This window comes from Falco punctatus (genome assembly GCF_963210335.1).
Source record: "Falco punctatus genome assembly, chromosome: 13".
NCBI classification, from domain to species: domain Eukaryota; kingdom Metazoa; phylum Chordata; class Aves; order Falconiformes; family Falconidae; genus Falco; species Falco punctatus.
This window is the reverse complement of record NC_137593.1, coordinates 1461469-1482149: the sequence shown is the minus strand read 5'-3', so window position 1 is coordinate 1482149 and position 20681 is coordinate 1461469. Positions and strand designations below refer to the sequence as shown.

Below are 20681 nucleotides of genomic sequence, written 5' to 3'. Positions count from 1 at the left end.
TTCTTAATCCTTTTCTGACACAGTTTAATAGTAATTTGTTCTGAAATACTGTTAGATCATAAATAGAAATTAACTTTGAAAATTCCCTCATAGAAAATTGCTGTATAATTTGTAGCACTGTTCAAAGCTAAACACTCTCAACTACTGCACTGTGTTTTCATTACTTAAAATGAGACATTTGTAATCCACATTTAAACCATCACCCGTGTTTTTTCTAGCTCACTTTAATTACAGCTTCCAAAAATACCACTTCCAAAAAGCAATGTTCCCAGAAACATAAAACCAAGAGAAATGCTGATGGACTGTGTTGAATTAACATTGTGGGAAAATTACTCCCAGAAGCAGTGTACCTCCTCAATTGCCTCTTGGAACATTTAGAAATCATGTTGCTGTATCTAAACTTAGTATAGCTAGATATACTATAGACAATATAGTACATATTAAATTTAACATAAAAGAATCCACGAAGGATAAGAATGTAAATATGGAAGTATATTCTCTTAAATATTCCACTGTCAAATATCTACAGATCTCATTATATTTTATGGAACTGAATATTATTCTAATTCCTCTTTGATAAACCACACTCATTTTTCTATCAACAGAAATGGTCTTTTCAATACGCTTTTAAAATGCACATAAAAATACATAATATTAGATTAACTATCTAATAATCTATTCTATGCACAATAGTGTCATCTACTGAAACAGTGATAAAATCTAGAACTAATAGTGTGCATGTAATCAACTTCATTGACAGAAACATGTTGATGAGTTCAGCTCCTAAGGCAGTAGGATGAAGCCCTTTAATGAATGCTACATTGATACAGCCATTCTGATAACTACCTTCCTTGCCATCCACCTCTTGTCAGACTCCCCTCCCTACCAACAACGCTGCCCTAGAACAGGCTGCGTGCCCTGGAAGACCCTGAGCAGCTCATGAAAGGTACTGACAGCAGACTTCAAAAAGACAGGTGGCTCACAGCATCTTGAAGGACTGAACTCTCCCCGTTATTTTTAATTCAAATAGATTATTTTACCAGAAAGAGAAAAGCCAGTGAAACCACTGACTACTACAAATCATGAAAGGGAGCACATACCAAGCCTGCAAATACCATTTTAAAATATCTAAATACAATTTATAAAAATTCAATACAGACATTACCCCAAACCAGTAAGTCAACAGAGCTCTTCAGGTACCAATCAATGGACTTTAATTTTGGCCTAAAGTGCAGATCATTTTATGGTCAGGTAGCAAAGAAGTCAGTCAGCTAATTTCAGATGGACTGTATAAATACTCTCGGATCTTTCAGTGGGAACTTCAACATCAGAATAACTCCTATATAAGCAGAGGAGTCATATATCTTACAAGAGAAAAAAAGATTTTAAAACTATCTTGTTCACAGATTCCACTTGTAGCTTTGTGGTGGGAAGTCCTGACAAAGGCGGAGGTTGAAGGGCAGGAGGCAGGTATCTTGGCTGTTAGGTACAGCTCAAAGAGTAGAGTGACACGGCAGGAAACAGAGCCAGGAAAAGGCTGCTATCGGAGTGCAGGGATTGAAAGGAAGAACAGCTCTCGCTCAAAGTATTCACGCTTGTAAGAGTATTATGAATCTGCCTTTCAGTGATAAATCTCTGGTTTTTTTTAAAATACTTCCCACTCTACTTTCAGCAGTGGGAAGTAGTACAATACTTTAAGGTAGGTCAGAGATTAGAAGGGGAATTGCCTTTCAGTGCTGCAGTCAATGTAATACAAGGAAGGGAGCAAATTCTGATACATGAGCCAGCTCCTAAAGGCCGAAACACATGATAATAATGTAACTGAACAGTTAATATGGTAATGACTGTCTTTACTAGCATATGATCTGTAATTAAATGTCATCAGTACTAGAGTAGTAACTGTAAGCAAAATACCTACAAACCCAAAATGTTTTCATTGCTTCTGCATGTAATTACACAGAAGAAAACTGGCTAATTAAGCATTACTGTGATAGCAATTTCATCTATATGACTTCAGCAAATACACATACTTCAGCTCTCAAGGACTTAAAGCACATCCAAGATTAGCAAGGAGGGATACTCAGCATCAGTGCTAACAACTTAATGAAAATGCATACGACTAATAACTAAACATGAATTAAAGAAGACCACATAAGATTTTAGGTATCTGAAACAATTTCTGTGGTATCACATACTTCAGCTCTGCATTTTCATTCAGCAGTTGACTTAGGGGACAGTGATCTTTCCAGATCTTTCATTCAGAAAACTGTCTTTGGTCCCGAATGTTTCTTTTTTTCTTTCTAAGCCTATTAGGGATATGACTAGTCCACCTGGACTCCACCGACACCTGTAGCACTTGCTAACTGACTCCCGTCGATCATAGTTCAGAAACGGCATTCTTTTAGTAGTGACACAAGGGTGAGCCATAAGCGCTCATATTCTATCTTAGTACAACTCTGACAGTTATGAGTACTTCTTGATTCAGCTAAGAAGCCTGGCAGAAGCTGTGTAACGAAGCTAAATTGTTTCATGTTTATTTCCTTCCAAGAGGTCCTAAAAAGTTAAGTAGCTGTTCCTCTTCTGACTTGCATAATCATACAGAAATTGTGTGGGAAAGCAACTCCTTTTCTTCCACATATGTTCAGTGATTACGAGAGGAATGGAAGAGAAGGGAGGGGGACACAGGAAGGAAGACAGGTTGGGATGTCCAGGGTGTAGTGATGCCAGAGAAATGTGCAGTCTTTTCACCCAGTGCAGAGACAATTGGTACATACTGGCACCTGGAGCCTAGACAAAAAACCTGTGGCTCCTAGTGCTGCTAGGAAGATTAAACTAGGTCACTAACATTGATGGCACAATATTGTAACACCTCATCTTCAGGACACTCGTTACACACCGTCCCATTCTTAGCTAACTTATTTCTACTTGCCCTTAATCTCATTTCCCTGTATCATCTTCATGTATCTTTCAGCTCTCTTGCCTTCTTGCACACTTACCCCCATTAGAACTTCTTTCTCGTCTGTTACACATGCTAGTCTCACCTGCAGATCAACCTTGCTTAAATACTTGTCGTCATTACCTTTCTATTCCAGTTTCCCCAATTCTCCCATTGATGTTTCCCAGGCACAGTGTTGGAATCTCTTTGGGGAAGGACCGTTCCCGCTCTTTGCCTATCCCCGCCTCTTGAGAATATGTCTGCCTTGAAAATATATGGCTAAAACTTCTAAAAGGTAGTCATTGATCTGTCAGCATTGCCTTACCTCTTTGTATGCACCAGTGCAGTCATAGTAGTCACGAGAAGGCAGGCCAAGCCCAGGCTGATCAATCTATGAATTCAAATAAAAATTAAAAAAGTGCTTAAGGACAAAATGGCATAGCATTGTACTATTCTTTTGTCAATTACAGGTCACTGATGCTTCACTCTTGCCAAATTATCTTCTGGCCAAAGGGGAGTGTCTCTCTCATACTGTTGCCCACTTTTAATTCTTTTCACTCCCCTTATACTTTTTGTCCTTCTTTCCAGTCTTTTTTTTTTCCTGTTGCTCAACAAAGCATGCTACATATAACCAGTGTGAAAACAGTGGATTTAAAGGAGAAAAACAGTCTACGGATAAGCAAGGTATTTACTGCACCTTTGAAATTCATACATGCAAAGTAGTCAAGGATCTATCTACCCACTGACAAGAAAGATTAGACTTGCAACTGTTGCATCTCATGAGTAGCTGGTGAAGATTCACCATAGGTAATACTGTCTTCCTCTGGATTTTCCATTTTCAGAGATCATCTTACATTTACAAGCAGGGCACTCTCAACATACTCCTTATCCAAACGTCCTCAGCCACTTTCATATCTGCCAGCTGACTGCAGTTCCCATTAGTACCTAAGGAATCTGACTACCTTGTAAAACACAACCCCTTTTGTGGGCTTTCTGCCACTGGGAGCGTGGCCCAGGTTATCAGTGGCAGAGCTTTCTGCCTGCAGTACATGGTAAGGAAATACTGTTTACTTATTTGCTTGCATGCATATATAAGTAGATCATGTCTGTCTTCTGTCCAGCGTACACATAAATTGTGTCTGTATGTCTATATACATCTCCATTATCTCATCTCACTGAGAATAACAGGATATGAGTGCACAGAATAAATATCCAAACTTTGAGAACTAACTGTGAAACTGACAATTTACGTTTGAAAACTACATAGATTCACAAATTAATCTACAACTTACTCTGGTAAATTTCACATCACTAATGTTTCCCCTGGTTAACATTTATGTCTGTGCTTCTAGTTATTCTGTTGCACTTTTATGATCAACAAGGCAATGCCACCCAGGGAGACTTACATGAATGATATGTGCTGTGGAATTTTTATCATCTGTGCCAACAAAAAAATTAATAAGGACCTTTTTTCCATATCTGGAGTTCAGCTGTGCAATAGCTGTCTCAGCTGTCCAAGTAGTACCTAAGCAAATGAAAGGTATACTCAGCCTCTATTTTTGGTGAGCAATGAAAAGTACAATAATATAGACATTTTAACTGAAAAGGAAATAAACACAGATTATCTTACCATAGGAAGAATCCCAGTTAGTTGTTGCTACAGGCCAGTCAGATACATTTGGTAACAAACTAATTAAAGGCCCTCCACCTCTGCTATCAATGGTAGCTTTTGGAAAAAAAATAAAGTGAGTTACAAATAAAATAAAGTGAGTTAAAACACAAATATTATACTATTATAATGAGTTCAGAATAATGATGCTGAGAAGAATGTTTTCACCATCACCACAATAGGACTAGGCTCTGATGTATGATTGTGCTTTAATATTTAATTTCAAAAACGTTTCAGTCATGGCTGCAAACAGCATATACAAATCCTTGCATCCTTGACACTGAAGAACTATTGTATTTTCACTCTGCAGATAGCTTGAAATACTAGTTTTGAGAAGTATTAATAACATTATAGAAACTATAAAAACATGTGATTTTGGAAGCGCTGCTAACTATTTTACTGCTTCTCACTCTGGTGGCAGCATCTAGCTCAAATTCTTGAAATAAATTATCTCCCTGTCCTAGAAGGCTGGTATGCCTGTTGTTTTTTACCTCATGCCTGATAATTTCTACAAAAGAAGTTAACTCACAATTAACTGAAGGGATTTGAGTTTAAATTTCTGCAGCAAATTGGTAACTGAAGAGTAATATAATAATCTCACCTAAAATACCAAAGCTGGTAAAACAGGAGATACAATACTAATTTTACTATTGACATTCTTATTTGACTCTATAGAATAGATACCTTTTAGTTTTCACAAAGGATTTCTGAAAAAATTATGCACAGAATCTAGGAGAATATAGGTATAGCTGACTGTGAAGGTGGGGTTCTCTGGATGATATATATCCCATATGCAATAAATTCAGGAGACTTACTTTCATTTATGCATGATCTATACAGAGTTTTTGCCTTCTGCACTGCTATGATATCATTACTTCTTGGTGTGGCAAGGACATCTGAAACACACAGATAGCAAATATATCTTAATATCTGATCTTTATTGGAAAGACATTGAAGGAACCATAGTGGATAGCATCCTGAGGAGCAGAGGGTGGGCGATAAGTACTCGCCATCCATCTCAAATTCCAGGGAAGCTTTGCCTTTCAAAAGCTGAGGTGAAAAAGCTCTGGAGTTTATATGGCTTGGAATTACACCAGTCTGTGCTGATATGTTGGACATAAAGTCATCCAGTAGATACTCTGTGGATGACCCCTGGTGAAATACAAATGCTCTGACTTTTCAGGGACAGTTTTTAGGTGACCAAATTGTGTACAAAGAGAATTGCTGTCAGGGCCCTAGGTGTACCAGCAAGCTCTAAATGTACTGAGCAGCCTGTAACCATCGTTTCCTGTAATCCTAATCTGCAGCCTCGTCACTGCAGCCAGGAGTTTAGCTGTTTGCATTCAAGGTCTGCGTTGGTACAGTGCAGCTGTGTGACCGTGGTTCATACTTCTGTGAAAACAGCTGCACTGTAAGAAAGAGCCATGAGAAACCTCATCTGGTGCCTCCACTTTGCACTCTATGCTTGCTGGCTCCGGAGCAGCAGTCCCGGTCAGGCCCTTGCCCATGGTCCTTGCCCATGCTCTTGTAGGTACGCTGGACCTGGCCTTTTCCCTTGCTGAGCCTGACCTTGCCTGGCTGACTTGCCTGCAGACCCACTGCTTAACTGACTATGGACTTGCCTGGTGATCGTGGCGTTGTTGGCTGAACCTGGTCCCTGCTACTGGATCTGCTCTTCTGGTTTGGGTCCCATAGGACTGATGCCCTTGTCTGTGAGGCCTCTGTCCCTGCCTGCCTCGAGTCACCTTGAGCTCCTGGTTCACCTTTCCTTATGGGGCAGCCAACTCTTGCCACTACTTTACAACTACTCCAGTTACTACTTTACAATTGCTTTGCTCCACAGAAACTGAAGTCTAAGGAACACCATGGCACCCATAAACTACAAAATTGGCAAAATCAGAAGATGTGCAAAGTGAAAAAACAGATATTCAGGCTGGAGAGAGTGATTTGGAGAATGTTTCATGAGTATAAAATGACTTCTCCAATTCTGTTATTTCCATATGAAAAAGGGGAATATGGACAATTTGACACTATTCCATTTCGTGGGAAAAGGAGTATTTCTAAGTTTATGATTGACTAGTTAGAAAATTGCTTGCCTGCTCTTTGGAATACAGATATGCAGGACATAGTGCTGCCAGGAGCAACTTCCAGCGTTTCAGCTGACCTGGACACAGGCAGACCTTCTTCTTCACCTAGCTTGGCTGCTACTGTAATGATATGGATTTCAGTTGTTATAATGTGCAGATGAGCACACAGAGTCCAGCTACCAGAAAGGTCAGGACTAGTCAGCTCCACTCCGGTGTCAGACACAACAGCATAACTTCCACAGCATTCTCCAAGCAAACAGCTTGTGGTAGATTTGCCCTGAACCTAACACAAAGAAACTGAAATATTTGGTAGCGTTTTAAGCTTTGCTAGACAACCATATCTTATTAGGGTAACAACCATATCTTATTAGGGTATAAGAAGAAACTTTATATAGTCTACAAACATAAACCCCACTGACCTTTTAAAACAACTTCTAGTTCGTCTCTTAAAATGTCAAAGTTACTATAACGGGAGCTGGTTTCTGGAATGACGTTCCTCTTAAGCCATCCTCCACAGGCATATTGGTAGAAATCATTACAAGGTTCTGCAGTGGTGTCCATGTTCTCAAGGATTCGGGCTGCTGTAATACGAGACAAATCAAGGTCAAGTCTTTAGAGGAAATAAATGCATACACTTGTTTTCTCTGAAGAGGGAAGTAATAAATCTATTTCCTTTATCTTAGAATAGGCTTAAGCCTACTTGCATGTTCTAGACCAAACAAAATTACTAGCAAGTGAACAACGAATTACTGTGCCTTTGCTGCCCATAACATCTATTTCTCTGTTGCTTATTTACTGATGGGTAAACAGACTAATGTTCCTACTCCCTGTGAGTGGTTGCTCAGTTTTAAATAAAAACTAAGATGTTTCATTTACTGACTTACACTTCTTTGTATTGAAATGTGGTAAAAAAAGAAACTAAAAGTACAAGCACATCAAAGGTTAAGTATCCACTGTAATGTAATTTAAGTAATTAAGTATGATGTAGGGTCAGCTGAATCCAATCTATTTCAATGAAAGAATGATTTTGTTGTACCATTTAAGTTTGAGTCAGGGAAGTTCTCCTATTAATGCTTTCCTGAATCTACACTGATTTTCTTCTGGAATTGCTACTGCCTCTTGCTATCCTTATTGACCTTCCTGAAGTGGCTTGTCAAAGACTAACCAGTCACTGACTGATCGTGACATGGGATTCACTAGTGAAATCTTACTACTTCATGACAGTTTCCCAACTGGTGTTCACCAACCTTCTGTGTTTTTTTCTTTTTTGTATTCCTCTTCCACCTAGACTGCTTTTACCACTAGCATGCTAGCACAAAGTCTCTCATAGAAAGGAGAGATGCTAGGAATCAAGCAAGGACTAGCGATACCTCTGAATTCCCCGGGATAATGAATATCCTTTCAGACATTATTTTTAGTAAATGGTGAGGCTTGTGATTTCAAGTGTTCATTCCTCCCATGTGGGTAAGTCAAATATTTACAGTTATTTCTCCACTATTTTCAATATTTTCCATGTCTCTTTTGCTGGTGGAAATGAGAAGTGGATAGACGGAGTATAGTATTTATGTTGATTTGCCTCTCCCCGTTTTTCTTGAGATCTTCAGTTGGCTTATGAGTGTTACATTTTAGGCCAACATCTGATGGTTTTACGATGTTCCAGTACTTGGCAGATGGAAAAGGCCATGAACACATGCAATTTCAATTTTGGACTGCTTAAGTAGCATAAAAATCACTGCAGAAATAGGTACAATACATAGCACCCAATTCTTTTCCTTCTTAAGTCAATTGCAGACTGACTTCAATTTGAAAGGATACAGCATCATGCCAACAGCCAGAGATTGGGAAATTCAGTCATGCTTTTACTAAGTTTGGCATTTGCTTTGTACCCGTTCTTGAGAAAGTCAATCATCCAGTCCTACTGTCCGGTCTATTACAGCAAGGAATGTCCCCCCTGCCAGTAAACTTGGACAACTGGCAACGGGCACATACAGAAATAAGAAAAAATGCTGGAATGGGTTGGCAGGCAAGTTTCACAGAGAAATCTTCTGACACCAAGAAAAGATGGCCCTCATCCACTGTCTTGTCACTTTTGCAAAAAAACCCAAAACCCAAACAACAAAACCCAACAAAAATCCACATCTTCCAAAAATTTGAGAAATTATTACCAGTCTATGTAATATCAAATCTTGCTTTAACTATGGAACCAGGTTGCTAGTCTGTTTGTTGCTAGCATCTGTTTAATCTTCCTTGCCTGCTGCTGTCACACAAAAATAATCATCTATCATAACTTTTCTGCTGTAAAGTCCAGGCTAGCCAATATTAGCTCATCAAGTTTTAACAAAACTAGAAGTTCAGATACTGCAAACAGAAAGAGCTCAGTCACAGAAACTGTAGTTTTCACTTAGGGCTTCATGCAAAATACAGGTATTAAGTATTTTCCTGAAGAATACTCTCCTCAAGGTTGTAATTTGCATCTGAACCCCAGGATAACCATTCCTTATTTGGCTGATACCATGGATATGAAATGTGATTTTGTTATCAACCAAGCCTAGAAGCATAATGACACATGAATTGCCCTGTCAAAGTCAGTGGGACCAATTAGGCTGCACAGAATCCTAAGTTATGCTCTAAGTTATTAATAAATTGATACTTGTGCTCGAAGTTTTATATTAAGTTCATGGCTGTACATCCCGAGACATTTTTGCTGTGGAAATAAGAAGTGTGAGACTGATGGATATTTTTTATTTTAATTCTAATACAGGTTAATTTGTACATATACAAATACAGATAATACATGGTACACTTTTTATTAGTCCTCAGTATTGCTTTGATGAACCAGTGTTTGGGTTTGTTCCTGTTCTCACTTGTTTATTCCATTTCCTAACTGTCACTGAAGAACAGCCTTACCTCAATTACTTTTAATGATTAATTTTATTATAGTACTTCTGATTACCAGTTGTTGTTTTAATAGCTTACAAATAAAGTAATATAAGCTGACATAAAAATCAGTGACCTGGGGATGATATAGGAGAATCACAATATGCTTACCTAGGTGAAAATTATATGAGAGAGATCAAAATTCCCCATTCTCATCAGCCTGTGCTGTCTGAGCTCGGGAAAATTAGCACAGTATGCCAGCTTATTCAAAAAACTGCTCAAATATACAAATTACATGGTAACTTTATGTGCTACACTGCAATGGATTTCACAAACCTTGATAACATTATTATGCAGTTACTGTTATTTTACCCACATCGAATTTTCATTACATTTTTTCTTCTGGTCATTTATTTGAAGCTTTTCTATTAAACATACTATAAATCCTGTCAGCATCTTCACTTTATTCTTTTTCAGTGGCTTGTACCTATGGCAAAATTTTGAAATTAACTGCTAAAAAACTGTCATAGTATTGGTGAGTTCTGGTGTAAGGCATTACCGTTTCACTTAAAGTCTATTCCTAATTATATTTCTTGAAAGATCACAATAAATTTTCCAAAGTTAAGAGTTCTTGCTTTCTATCTTTATCTATCTGCCTAACTTTTCCTATGTGTTATCCTACATGGTCTGGAAGAAGCAGCCAAATTAAAAAGGGAACTTTTATGAAATTCTGATTTGAAGCAGTGTTAAACTTGTAGGTTAATCCCAGCAAGATTATTGTTAAACAGCAATAATACAGTTTATTTCTCTGATTTAAGCACTTTACATTTTTTAAATATTATTTTTTACTAAATTATACGAATCTGACAAACTCTTTGAACTATTTTTAAAGCTCTTGGAGCCCTGAGAAGCAAATTCCAGCTAACCATTCTGTGGTCCTGATTCAGTGTGTTCTGCTTCCGGAGCCAAGAACTCACTCTAGCGACCCCCTAATCAAACAAGTCTTCTGGGTGATTATGTCCTTACCAACACTTGCTTCCCCTTTTCATAATCTGACTTCATTTCATTTAATGGCCGTTTAAGTGTGGAGAAGGCTCAACACTTCTATAGCAATTTCTACCTTAAATGCATTATACCACAGTGGGACGTGGAAATCCTGCCTCAGTTAGTAAATAACAGTTTTAAATCCAAACTGGCCATTTCCTTCCCAACTTTGCTTTGAGCTACCCATTCTAAATCACTTACAGACAGATGCAGTGTGTGGAACTGACAGTTCTGTAAGGGCTGGCACATCCACACTTCTCGGGGGAGGGGAGGTGTGGGGGGGGGGCTCCCTGACCCTAACTGCTTCCTGCATGGCAGGGCTTCATGGAGACAGCAGTCGTAACAGACCATGCACATTTTTAGCTGCTGCTGGTAACTGACCCTTGCTATGCAGAAACACATACTAATGCTACAGATAATATGGTCAGAAGTAAGTGTTCCAGTTTGACATAATTGCTTTTGCATCTGTTTAGATCTTATTTGAAGTACAGCCCCACAGCTAAAACTTAATTACAAACACTATAACTTAATGGGCTGCACTGGTTGCCTCCCAGGACTCTTACAGTATGGTATGTAAATACCAAGTATTAACACCTGCTAAAATACAAAAGCTACTTTTTGCCTGGTTGTAAATTGTATGTCTTCCGGGCTGGAGTGTGCAGTTCTTGCACATGTAGTAGCAGTTACTCACAAGAGCAGTTCCCCTGTCTGCAGTGGGTCAGTTTCCATGTCCTATATAGGGGCAGCAGAATGTGGCTTACAGAAAAGCTCTGTGATACAGAACTCATTTTCCTGACAGTAGAAAACATTTTCATAGAATACATTTATAGCATTGCCCTGGCATTTTACATGTTTTGGGACTGAATTCTCACGATTTCTTTAGGATGTATTCTTTTAATGTTTGAAATAGGCAATTTGTAGAACATGGAGCAGACGATAGTGAATAAATGAAAGAAATGTGTGAATAAAATAAAGTTGTATTTAATAAAAAGTGAAAAGAGATTATGACATTGGAACCACACTGTACCTTTCTAATTTGGGCACCTTTTAGTCTGTTTACCCTTTTTTCTCATTTTATATTTTGTGATTTTCTCTGTTGAACCGAGACAATCTATATTTTTTTTAATACTCCTTCTTCACCCTGTTATGTAATTTTGTAAGCCTGCTGTTTTCCCATTAATGTCTTTACTGTAATCCTTTCACAATTTTACTTCTGTATTGAGAATATAACATTCAGTAAGAATGTTTAATTATTCCCTTAAGTATTTGTGTGCTGTTAAATGTTCTACCAGAAGCATAAAAAAGTGAAACTATTCTGCTTAATTCATTTAGCCACTTCTTGCTAGATCTTCAGTTTACATTATGCCTCATTTCTCCAAACCTTCTACTGCTTTTCTTTTTGAGTTCATTTGCCATTACAGGGTCTATCTGAACTTCTTTTAAAAAGGGATGCTTATTTAGCTGAAAATGAGCATCCTCAGAGATTAAAAAAAAAAAATAATCAAGTAAGATAAGTAATTAGATCATTTTTACAAACCACAGCATGAGCTTTCATGGTGGCAGAAAAACACCTTGGAAGTATAACTAAAAGACAGTGATGACCATGCGAAATAAATCCTGTAAGATACCTAGGCTGTGCTGATGACAATGTGCAGTTATTGAGACAACAGACTGCCTTGGGGCTTCACCAGTGGATGGCTCCAGCAGGACTGAAGTGTGGGAGCAACTACCCTAGCCACCTTGGCTACTGTCTAAGATGAGCCCTAAAACAAGTAGTCCCATGGCAGTAAGAAAACCAATAAAATGACCTTTCTCCACTGTTTCTGGCATGTATGCAAGTCTAAATGGGGACTATGAATCAAAAACTTTTGGAAGCTCTCCATGGGTGCTGTATACCTCAGAATCCTTAACAACTGTACCTAAATTGCATACACTTTGCTTGCAAGCATATACATTTTTCTTGTATGTTGATTGTCAAATCATTTTTGATTCCTCACCACCTTTTCTGTGTCTCCTACTGACATACTGGGTGTCTTGCTTCTCCTAGGGCTGTCTTTTAACTTCCAGAGGGGCCAGTCATGATGTACAGAATCTACATAGAAGTTACGAGTTCCACCTTATATGAAGATAACAGCTGTTAAAATGTTTATGATGCTGTTCAATGGGAGGTTACCAAGGCTGAACAAAAAGCTAGATGTTTGCTTGGTAAGCTGAGAGGTCACAGTGTAGGTGCTGGGAAACGATCCATGTTCTGAGCTTGTGTTTTAGGTTTCTTGCCACCTTCTGTGACTTGGCCACAGCCTTCATGAACTGTGTGGCCCAGTTATTCTACAGGGGTGGAAAAAGCAAAAGAGGAATGCCTGCCAGAAAGGAACACCAAGAGAGTGACTTCAGGGGTCACACCCTCAGAAGCCTCCCAGAAAAACACATAATCAGAAGAGCCCTGTTACAGGGGGTATACGGATATGACAAGGTGGTTACACATTGGCAATGTAGGGCTCTCCTCCTGACGTGGAGAAGACTGCTGCAAGGGCATGAAGAACTGTCAACTGTTTGACCATGGAAGATGGCATGAAAGGAGAAAACAGGGCAGAGCTGGCATAGAGTCGCTTTGAAATGTATGTTGGCACATACGTGAGAGAGAGAGGCTGCTTCCAAGCCTAGGATAAGTCTGTATTAATGAGGCGGAGGTAGTGTTATAAAGAGAACAGGGACATGTAGAAGTAAATTGGGCAAAAAAGGGAAACCAGCACTAATTGATCTGGAGGAGAAAACAGAAAGAAGGAACTATAGGTGAGAAAGGGAAAGCATGGATAAACTACCACTTCCTAGAAGAGTATATATAATATGGAATTCAGTATTTCTCTGATGCGTTTTAGTAGCTTTCTAGTAGAGTTCAGGATGTAAATTAAGAATGTTTATACAGTTGCTATTAAAGGATGAATTTAGCTTGTCAGACTATAAAATTCTGATTTTTTTTTTAACATGAAGATTAATATTGCATCTCCTCAAACAGTAACATGGCAGCTACCAATGGTCAAGACTTTCTTTTAATGCACCTTCTTTAGAGACATAGCCTCGGCTTGAGTTCTGACTTGGAGATGGGTGTGGGGAAGAGCCATCTTCTGATTGACTTAAAGCATTTTCTGAAGCTGGAGGCATTCTTTGGAGAGTCTTAAGTCTTAAACTAGCCAGACCCTGATCACTTTGTAAGATCTGACAGAACAAGATTTTACATTTGTAGAACTATGCTAAGAAAATTATTTGGGGTAAAAGATCCCAAGCCTTAATGTGCCGTACATGTCTGCAGTTAGATGGGGACATTACATGGTGGTAATTATGTTTAAAAATACATAAATTAATTTAGAAGGTATATATTTTCATTCTTACCTGACTTTATACAGTCCGATGTTTTGCAAACCCCATCTAAAAGACAGTAAAATCATAATTCTTTACTGAATGTCAATACAATAAAACCTACTGTAAATATTATTTTTATTGACAGTCACTTCAGAATTGCATTTAATTGCAGTGTACAGTAAGATAAAGATGAATGGACATCTTACACTCAGTAAGTGAATATTTATAAGATCAGACTCTAAAAATACCATGATCTTCGTCCTTTTAGGGTCATTCAGTGCTAGTCACTCATCATATGGAATTTTTGTAGTCATCAGAGGAAAATGTCCTATCAATCAGAGGTGGTCAAAATATTATTTTTGTAACAAAGAAGAAATTTAAAGAAAAATAGTACATGGACTGAGTGAGGACAGTTGCAAAGTCAGTTTAAATTTAGCAATACCTTACAATGGCAAGAAGATTTTGGAGGAATTACACAAAAATGCTGAGACATTCACTCTGAAGTCTTCCAAACAAAACAAAAGCTGCAGGAACATCAAAATGTTTCCTTTTGAGACTTAGAAATAAAACATTTTTTAGTTTTTCATTTCAGGATGGCATTTTTCCATTCCATAATTGAACTAGACTATAATAAAAAAAGTTTAAACAAAATTAAGTACTTTAAAATGAAACAAAACATTTCATTTCCAATATATGGAAACATTCTCGTTTGACCCCAAGTGGAAATTCTAGTTTCTCTGTATTATTTTTTCCAAAAATTATCAGAGTATTTATTTTCAAATATTTTGGTATGGCTGCTGAATCACAAAACCTCTTAGTATGACTACACTCAAAGAGGCTTTGCTGCAAGAGCCTGTAAAAGCAGAAAGTAGGGGTTTCATACATATATAGGAATATGGAGGAAACACTGTAATTTGGCTTTCTTCGGCAGGGTTGTATTTCGTAGACATTTTTGCTTACTGAAGCATTAATTGCAAACAGAGGTATTGCTAAGTTAGAACAAGCAGTTGTTTTGTGTTTACCACAAGTTTGTATGAACAAATGAATGTATAGAGTCCTTGTTGGAAATAAGCAGTTTTGTGTCAGTGTCCAGCAAGAATTAAGTGTGGATGCAGCTTTACATTTCATAAATTGTGTCAGGCTGTCTAGTGACATACATACGAAATATGCTTATGATGTGACAGTTATTCATCATCTAATTTTACACACTGGGTAAGGTACAATTTTCTATTATCAGGCAAATAATTCTGATCTGACTGCATTTATTTTTGTAATGGTTTATGTAAGCATTGCTATATACACCATGCAACACAGTCTTTTCTAATACAACATTTTAATATAATGTAACTTCTTTTTTTTTTACTAACATCTAGATTCCATTTATTACAAATTTTTTTCATAATTTCTTAAAATACTTCCATATCCCTATGTATTTGTACACTGAAAGACAGTTAACGTGTACTCACCATCATATGTTGCATAAAGAACTATCATTGTGATTGCTACAATGGCTAGCAGAATCACTACAACAGCTAGCCCTATTTCCAGGGCACTCCATCGCAGTTTCTTCTTTGGTTTTGGAGTATTCATTTCAGTTATATCCATCTGGCTTTCCGACTTGCCCATAACCCAGCGTCTGAAAAGTAAAAGGGAAATTCATTGGAGGACTTACACCAAGTCATAGGTCTTGAAACTGGCTCCTCAACTGCACAGCAACAAAGATGTTTTCTAGGTGAGTTTTCAAATAATTTATAACACTACTAGAATGTCAGTCATGAAGTTAAAAATTCTTTCCCCCTCTCACACGTCTGCGCGCACACACACACAAGTATGAACCATTCACCACTTGTCATTTACAGAGAAAAGTTACTTTCCTTCACATGAAGAGCCCACCAAACAGAAAAGGAAAGCCGAGAAACCAAACCCTGTTTTAAAAACGTACACGTGTGGTTTAATCTTGTACGATGGTACAGGAGTTCATAAGAGGGCAAAAAGCAAGTCTCCCTGCTTGAATAAATATTAACTTTATCTGCCAATTACTTATCTAATGACAAAGGTCAAAATATGCCATTGTGCTTCACTGTCATTCCTTAAAATATTATGCAAGTAACTCTTGACTACAGCTTTACAGGTGACTCTAGGGAAAAAGAAAATAATTCAGGCTCTGCTGGGAGCCTATCAAATTCACACTGAAGATAGTGAGTCTTCAGAGTAATTTTTTATAGAAGTGTGACCGAGCCTCTCTTTTGAGTTAGAACACTGTAAACTAGGAGCATCTATACACATATATGCAAAACTGGTGGGAGTATGAATGGACTCACACTCACTCACGCAACGTGGATGTGATTTTAAGATTGTATTTCTGTTACTCTGTAGAGGCAACCTGGCCACCTTTTGCAGTACTCAGTCCTTTGCTGTCTCTTCATCTTCTCCCACTTACTTAGGGCCCTATTTTCCTCTGCTGACAGAGATTTGAATTCCTATACATACAACAATGTATTTCTCAGTATTTCACAATGAAAACTCAACAGTTTCTATTTACAACATTTCCTGGGGATCTTTGCATTGACAGATGAGAGTACACACCCTTTCCATTCAATGGGGAAGAATACGAGAATTCCACTGGGATAAATAATGTAAACACCTACATTCACCAGACTACTCACAAGGAGGTCAACCAGTGGTGCAGCTCAGGGCATTCAAGTCCTTTAGTACTCATTACACCCTTCCCCCCCCCCCCCCCCCCCCCACTCTCTGGAAGTCGGTGTAGCAGCAGTAAGGGAACCCTTCTTAGTTTCTGCATCCATTCAAGTAAAAAACTTGAACTTTAATTAAACTGGTTTAGCTGTATTGCTGGTTTGTATCTGTGTCTCCTCAAGCTGCTACAATCTTTCAGACAACCAGTCTTTGCTTTCCATCTGGAACTTCTGTTTCTGCCTGATTCACATTCCTTAGTTTCCAATAATTTCTTCCTCTCTTTGATGTCCACCTCACCTAGAATGCTAGCTCTGCCACTGCAAAAACATGCCACTAAAGCGTGTATGCTTATTAATAAAGATGTCAAATAAATCAGTATTAACAGACTTCAGTAAACAGAGATTTTGTGTTCCACGAGTTTACACAATAACTCTCAGTGGATCCCTAGACGCTGTCTCGATAACACTGTTTCTCTAGACAAATGAGAGAACATTTTATTTGTGTCTCATCTCCCTTTTTGTCACTACTCCCTGGACATCAAAATGCATGAAGCGACTGGCAGTGCCAGAATCACATGCCTTCTGTGGCTCAGGAGGCTGGAATCCTGCAAGGTCTGCCCAGCCCCTGCCCTTCCAAACTTATAGGGATCATTACAACAGTTTTCATGTTACTCACAAGTTGCTATTTTTCTCTGAAGAGTGGGTTTTTGGTCAAATTAGCAAGTGGTTTCTGAGACACAGGACTGAAATCCCACAGAACCATGTAAAAGAGCTACATAGAGAAATTTGCTCGGCATTAACTGTGAGCTATAAATTTATAGGTAATAAAAAAGCAAAGTAACCATTATATCCTTCTTCCTTACTATGACTTTCAGTCATACTGAACAGCGAAAGATGTTACTTATATTGACTAAATGCTGACTGGTCCCCAGAATCCTCTGAATATGTGAAGCCTAATATAAGAAATGATGCTTATCTTCTGACTCTGATGGTGGTTTTAGAGCACCAATAACAGTTTATTAGAGCAGCAAAAAATGCTGCACCTTTCATGTTCCTTACAAATATGTTCCTTACAGTCAGCTAAGTTTTTCCAAGTGAGCTAATCTTTCTGTTCCTGCAGGATTGTTCCTTACATTTAAAGGCATCCCACTGACAAATTTTTACTTCAGTTATTTAAAACTTATCCCCTCTGCATTAAAGAACACCAGGTAAAAGCTGCCTTATGTGCTAAGCGCAAGCACAGCAAAACTGTAAGAATAATTTAAGCAGACAGAAGCCTAGGTATTATGGTTTTCTTACATTTCTCTTCTGGTTTCTGTGGTCCCCGCTACGCCTGCTAAAGCTGAGATACAGCAGAGAGCTGATACTATGTTGACCCATCCTGGTCTAGGTGGTAGAGAGAGTTACTGCATTAGCTTATCTTCTTGGGATGTGTACGTTAAAGCCGACTTGCGGCTTGCTCGGTGCTCAGCGCAGTCCCTACAGAAAACGCAGCACGCCACAGGCACGCTTCCCTTTGCTGAATAACTTCTGTGGCGCCTACTGTGCGGATGAGCTACCCCCGGCACGGCAGAAGCAGGAGACCAGCGGCAGGGCCGGCTCGGCAGCGCCACGGGCAACGGCGCCAGCCCGCCCGGTCCCCGGGCTGCCCCTCTCCCCGCTGCCGCCCGCCGGCAGCCCCGGGCGCGGGCTCCCGCTCCGCTGGGTGGCGCCGCGGGCCCGGCGGGCCGGGGCCGCCCCGGGCGGGGAGGGGCCGCCGGGCCGGGGCCGCCGCGGGCTGCAGCCGGCCGGGCCGCGCCGGGAGGGCGCTCGGCTCCCGCCGCAGCTGAGGAGCGCACGCCGGTTCAGCCCCGCCCGGGACGCCTCGGCGTCCCGGGGCTCGTTGCGCTGCCCGACGAGACGCGCCCCGCGGCCGGAGCCCGGCCCGAGCCGCAGCCCGGCCGCGACGGCACGCCGCCCCGGGCCCGAGCGCCCGGCGCCCCGAGCGCGCACGCTGGGGAGGGTTCTAACCTGGGGGCGGTGGGAATCCCCGCCGGACGGCCGGGGCATGGAGCCGTGCGGGGACCCGTCCGCCCGCCCGTCCCGGCGCCGCGCCCGCCCCGCTCCCCCAGCCCCGCTCCCCGTACTCACCGGCTGGCGCTCGGAGGGGTCCGGCCCCGGGGCCGCCAAACGCATCCCCGAGCAGCGCCGGGCGGAGGCGGCGCGGGGCGCCCCGAGCCGGCGGGGCAGCGCCCGCGGGTCCCGGGGGAAGGCGGCGCGCAGGCTTAGGCTGGCGGGGCGCCGGGCGGCCGCCGGCGGGGCTCAGCGCCCGGCCCGCCCGCGGGCAGCAGCAGGGGCGCGGGGCGCCGGCATCGCCGGGACATCAAAGCCCAGGGCGCTCCCCGCTCCCCGCGCCGGCTGCCGGCCGCTGCCGCCGCAGAGCGAAGCTGCTGGCAATCAAAGGAGCCCTTGTTTGCGGGCTGCCGGACGAGCAGTTCTCCGGGTGACCTGAAGGCTCCTTCCTCCTTGCGATCATAAAAATGCGATGGGGCAGGAAACAAACAAGCCCCCCCACCCCGACAGTCACAAACCACGCTCTTCACCTCGCGAAGTCTCCCCGAGCGCTTAGGTAGAGGAGGGAGAAGGAGGCGCCGCCCGGGAGACAGGCGGTGCGGAGCAGCGCAGTGTCCGGGGTAGCTGCCCCATTCCCGGCCGGGACCGCGGGCTCGGGAGGCCACCCCTGCCTGCCGCGCTGCTGCGCAGGGCAGTGGAAGGCACCGAGGCCGCACGCAAAGCGACAGCTGAGCAGCAGCCTGCACCTGCCTCCTTTCTCTGGCTTTTCATTTCTTTCCCGTCAGTTCAAGAGAAGGAAAGAGATGATGCACAGGGCAGGTTAGCGGCTGCATGTCTGCAACGCTTGGTGCCTGTTTCCATGCAGACTCATTGCCTTTGTCAAATTAATGCAGTCACATACACTCTGCAAGATCCTGTATCCTCATTCACTGAGTGATTTCTTCTCAGGAGGGAGACAGCTGTGACTTCTTGCACGGAGAGGCAGCTCCAACCTCTGTCATAAGATTTCCCAGCCAACCAAACATCAAAAGATATTTCTTTCCTTCTTCCCAAGTTTCATTTTTACTAACAAATTGGCAAACATCAGAAGAAACAATATGAGTTGCTGTCATTCCTCTCGCTCAAACCAGGTATCACACTCACTTTTGCTGCCTTCCTAAAAGCACCTTTATTACCTCTGAGGCAGAAATGGCAGCTGAAATTTCTGAAATCTTTTATGACCAGCTACACATGCTAAAATGTCTGCTGCTTGAGAGGGGCAACATTCCTCCTTCTCTAAGAAAAGTGGAAACTGAATACTGACTTCTTTATGAAACTGCACAGCAAATGATCCGCAGAGCAGATGCAATGAAGAGGGGAGGCTGATAAGGTATTAACAGAGCATTAGCTGTAAAAATGAGGCATTTCTACAAAATAAGCATCTGAAGAAGGAACAAGAACAAATAAGGTTTTATTCCCCAAAGAGAAAAGGCAATAGAAGTACCAAAAATAGGCAAGAAAAACATTTCAAAAAGTCTAGAGAACAAAAATACTTCATTCTCTTACAGGCAGGAGCAGGGAAAATGCTGATTATATCCTTTCCAGAATCAGTGTTCACATTAATAGAAATATCTCACTTTCAACCTTTCCTACATTGATTCTTCCAGAGTTCCATTCTGGTTACGGGAATAAGCCATCTGTTCCTGCAGGTCAGTCGTGACATTACCTGGTACCTTAAAGACACTCTGATGCAAACAATAGAAAACCCCACCAAGCAAGGTGATAGAGGAGTCGTTAAAAATACATGTGGTTTTGTAACTAGATGCCTATTGTACAGCCTTAACTACAATGAAGCTTGAATAGGAGAGGGTGATGCCTGTGCGTGAACAGACTGAAGTGGCAAAAAAGGACTTGTTTCAAAATTTGTTGGTGAACCAAAAAAGTGTAACTGCCTAATTCAACACAAAGAGAGAGAGAAAAAG

General features: G+C 41.0%; 1 protein-coding gene across 2 annotated transcripts in view; it reads right to left on the bottom strand.

Moving 5' to 3' along the window:
• The window catches only part of MME (membrane metalloendopeptidase), a 55531-nt gene extending 35548 nt beyond the window's left edge, over positions 1 to 19983 (bottom strand). Inside the window, exons 1-8 of one of the 2 annotated variants that reach the window (XM_080410201.1) lie at positions 18799 to 19983; positions 15439 to 15608; positions 14003 to 14038; positions 7111 to 7272; positions 5420 to 5500; positions 4566 to 4661; positions 4342 to 4460; positions 3261 to 3326 (exon numbers count right to left, since the gene is read on the bottom strand). In XM_080410201.1, coding sequence (XP_080266327.1) covers positions 3261 to 3326; positions 4342 to 4460; positions 4566 to 4661; positions 5420 to 5500; positions 7111 to 7272; positions 14003 to 14038; positions 15439 to 15598 — 720 coding nt within the window. In that variant the 5' untranslated portion in view covers positions 15599 to 15608; positions 18799 to 19983. The remainder of the gene's footprint in view (positions 1 to 3260; positions 3327 to 4341; positions 4461 to 4565; positions 4662 to 5419; positions 5501 to 7110; positions 7273 to 14002; positions 14039 to 15438; positions 15609 to 18798) is intronic. The other variant, XM_080410202.1, reaches the window with a different exon arrangement.
• Positions 19984 to 20681: the final 698 nt, after the last annotated feature.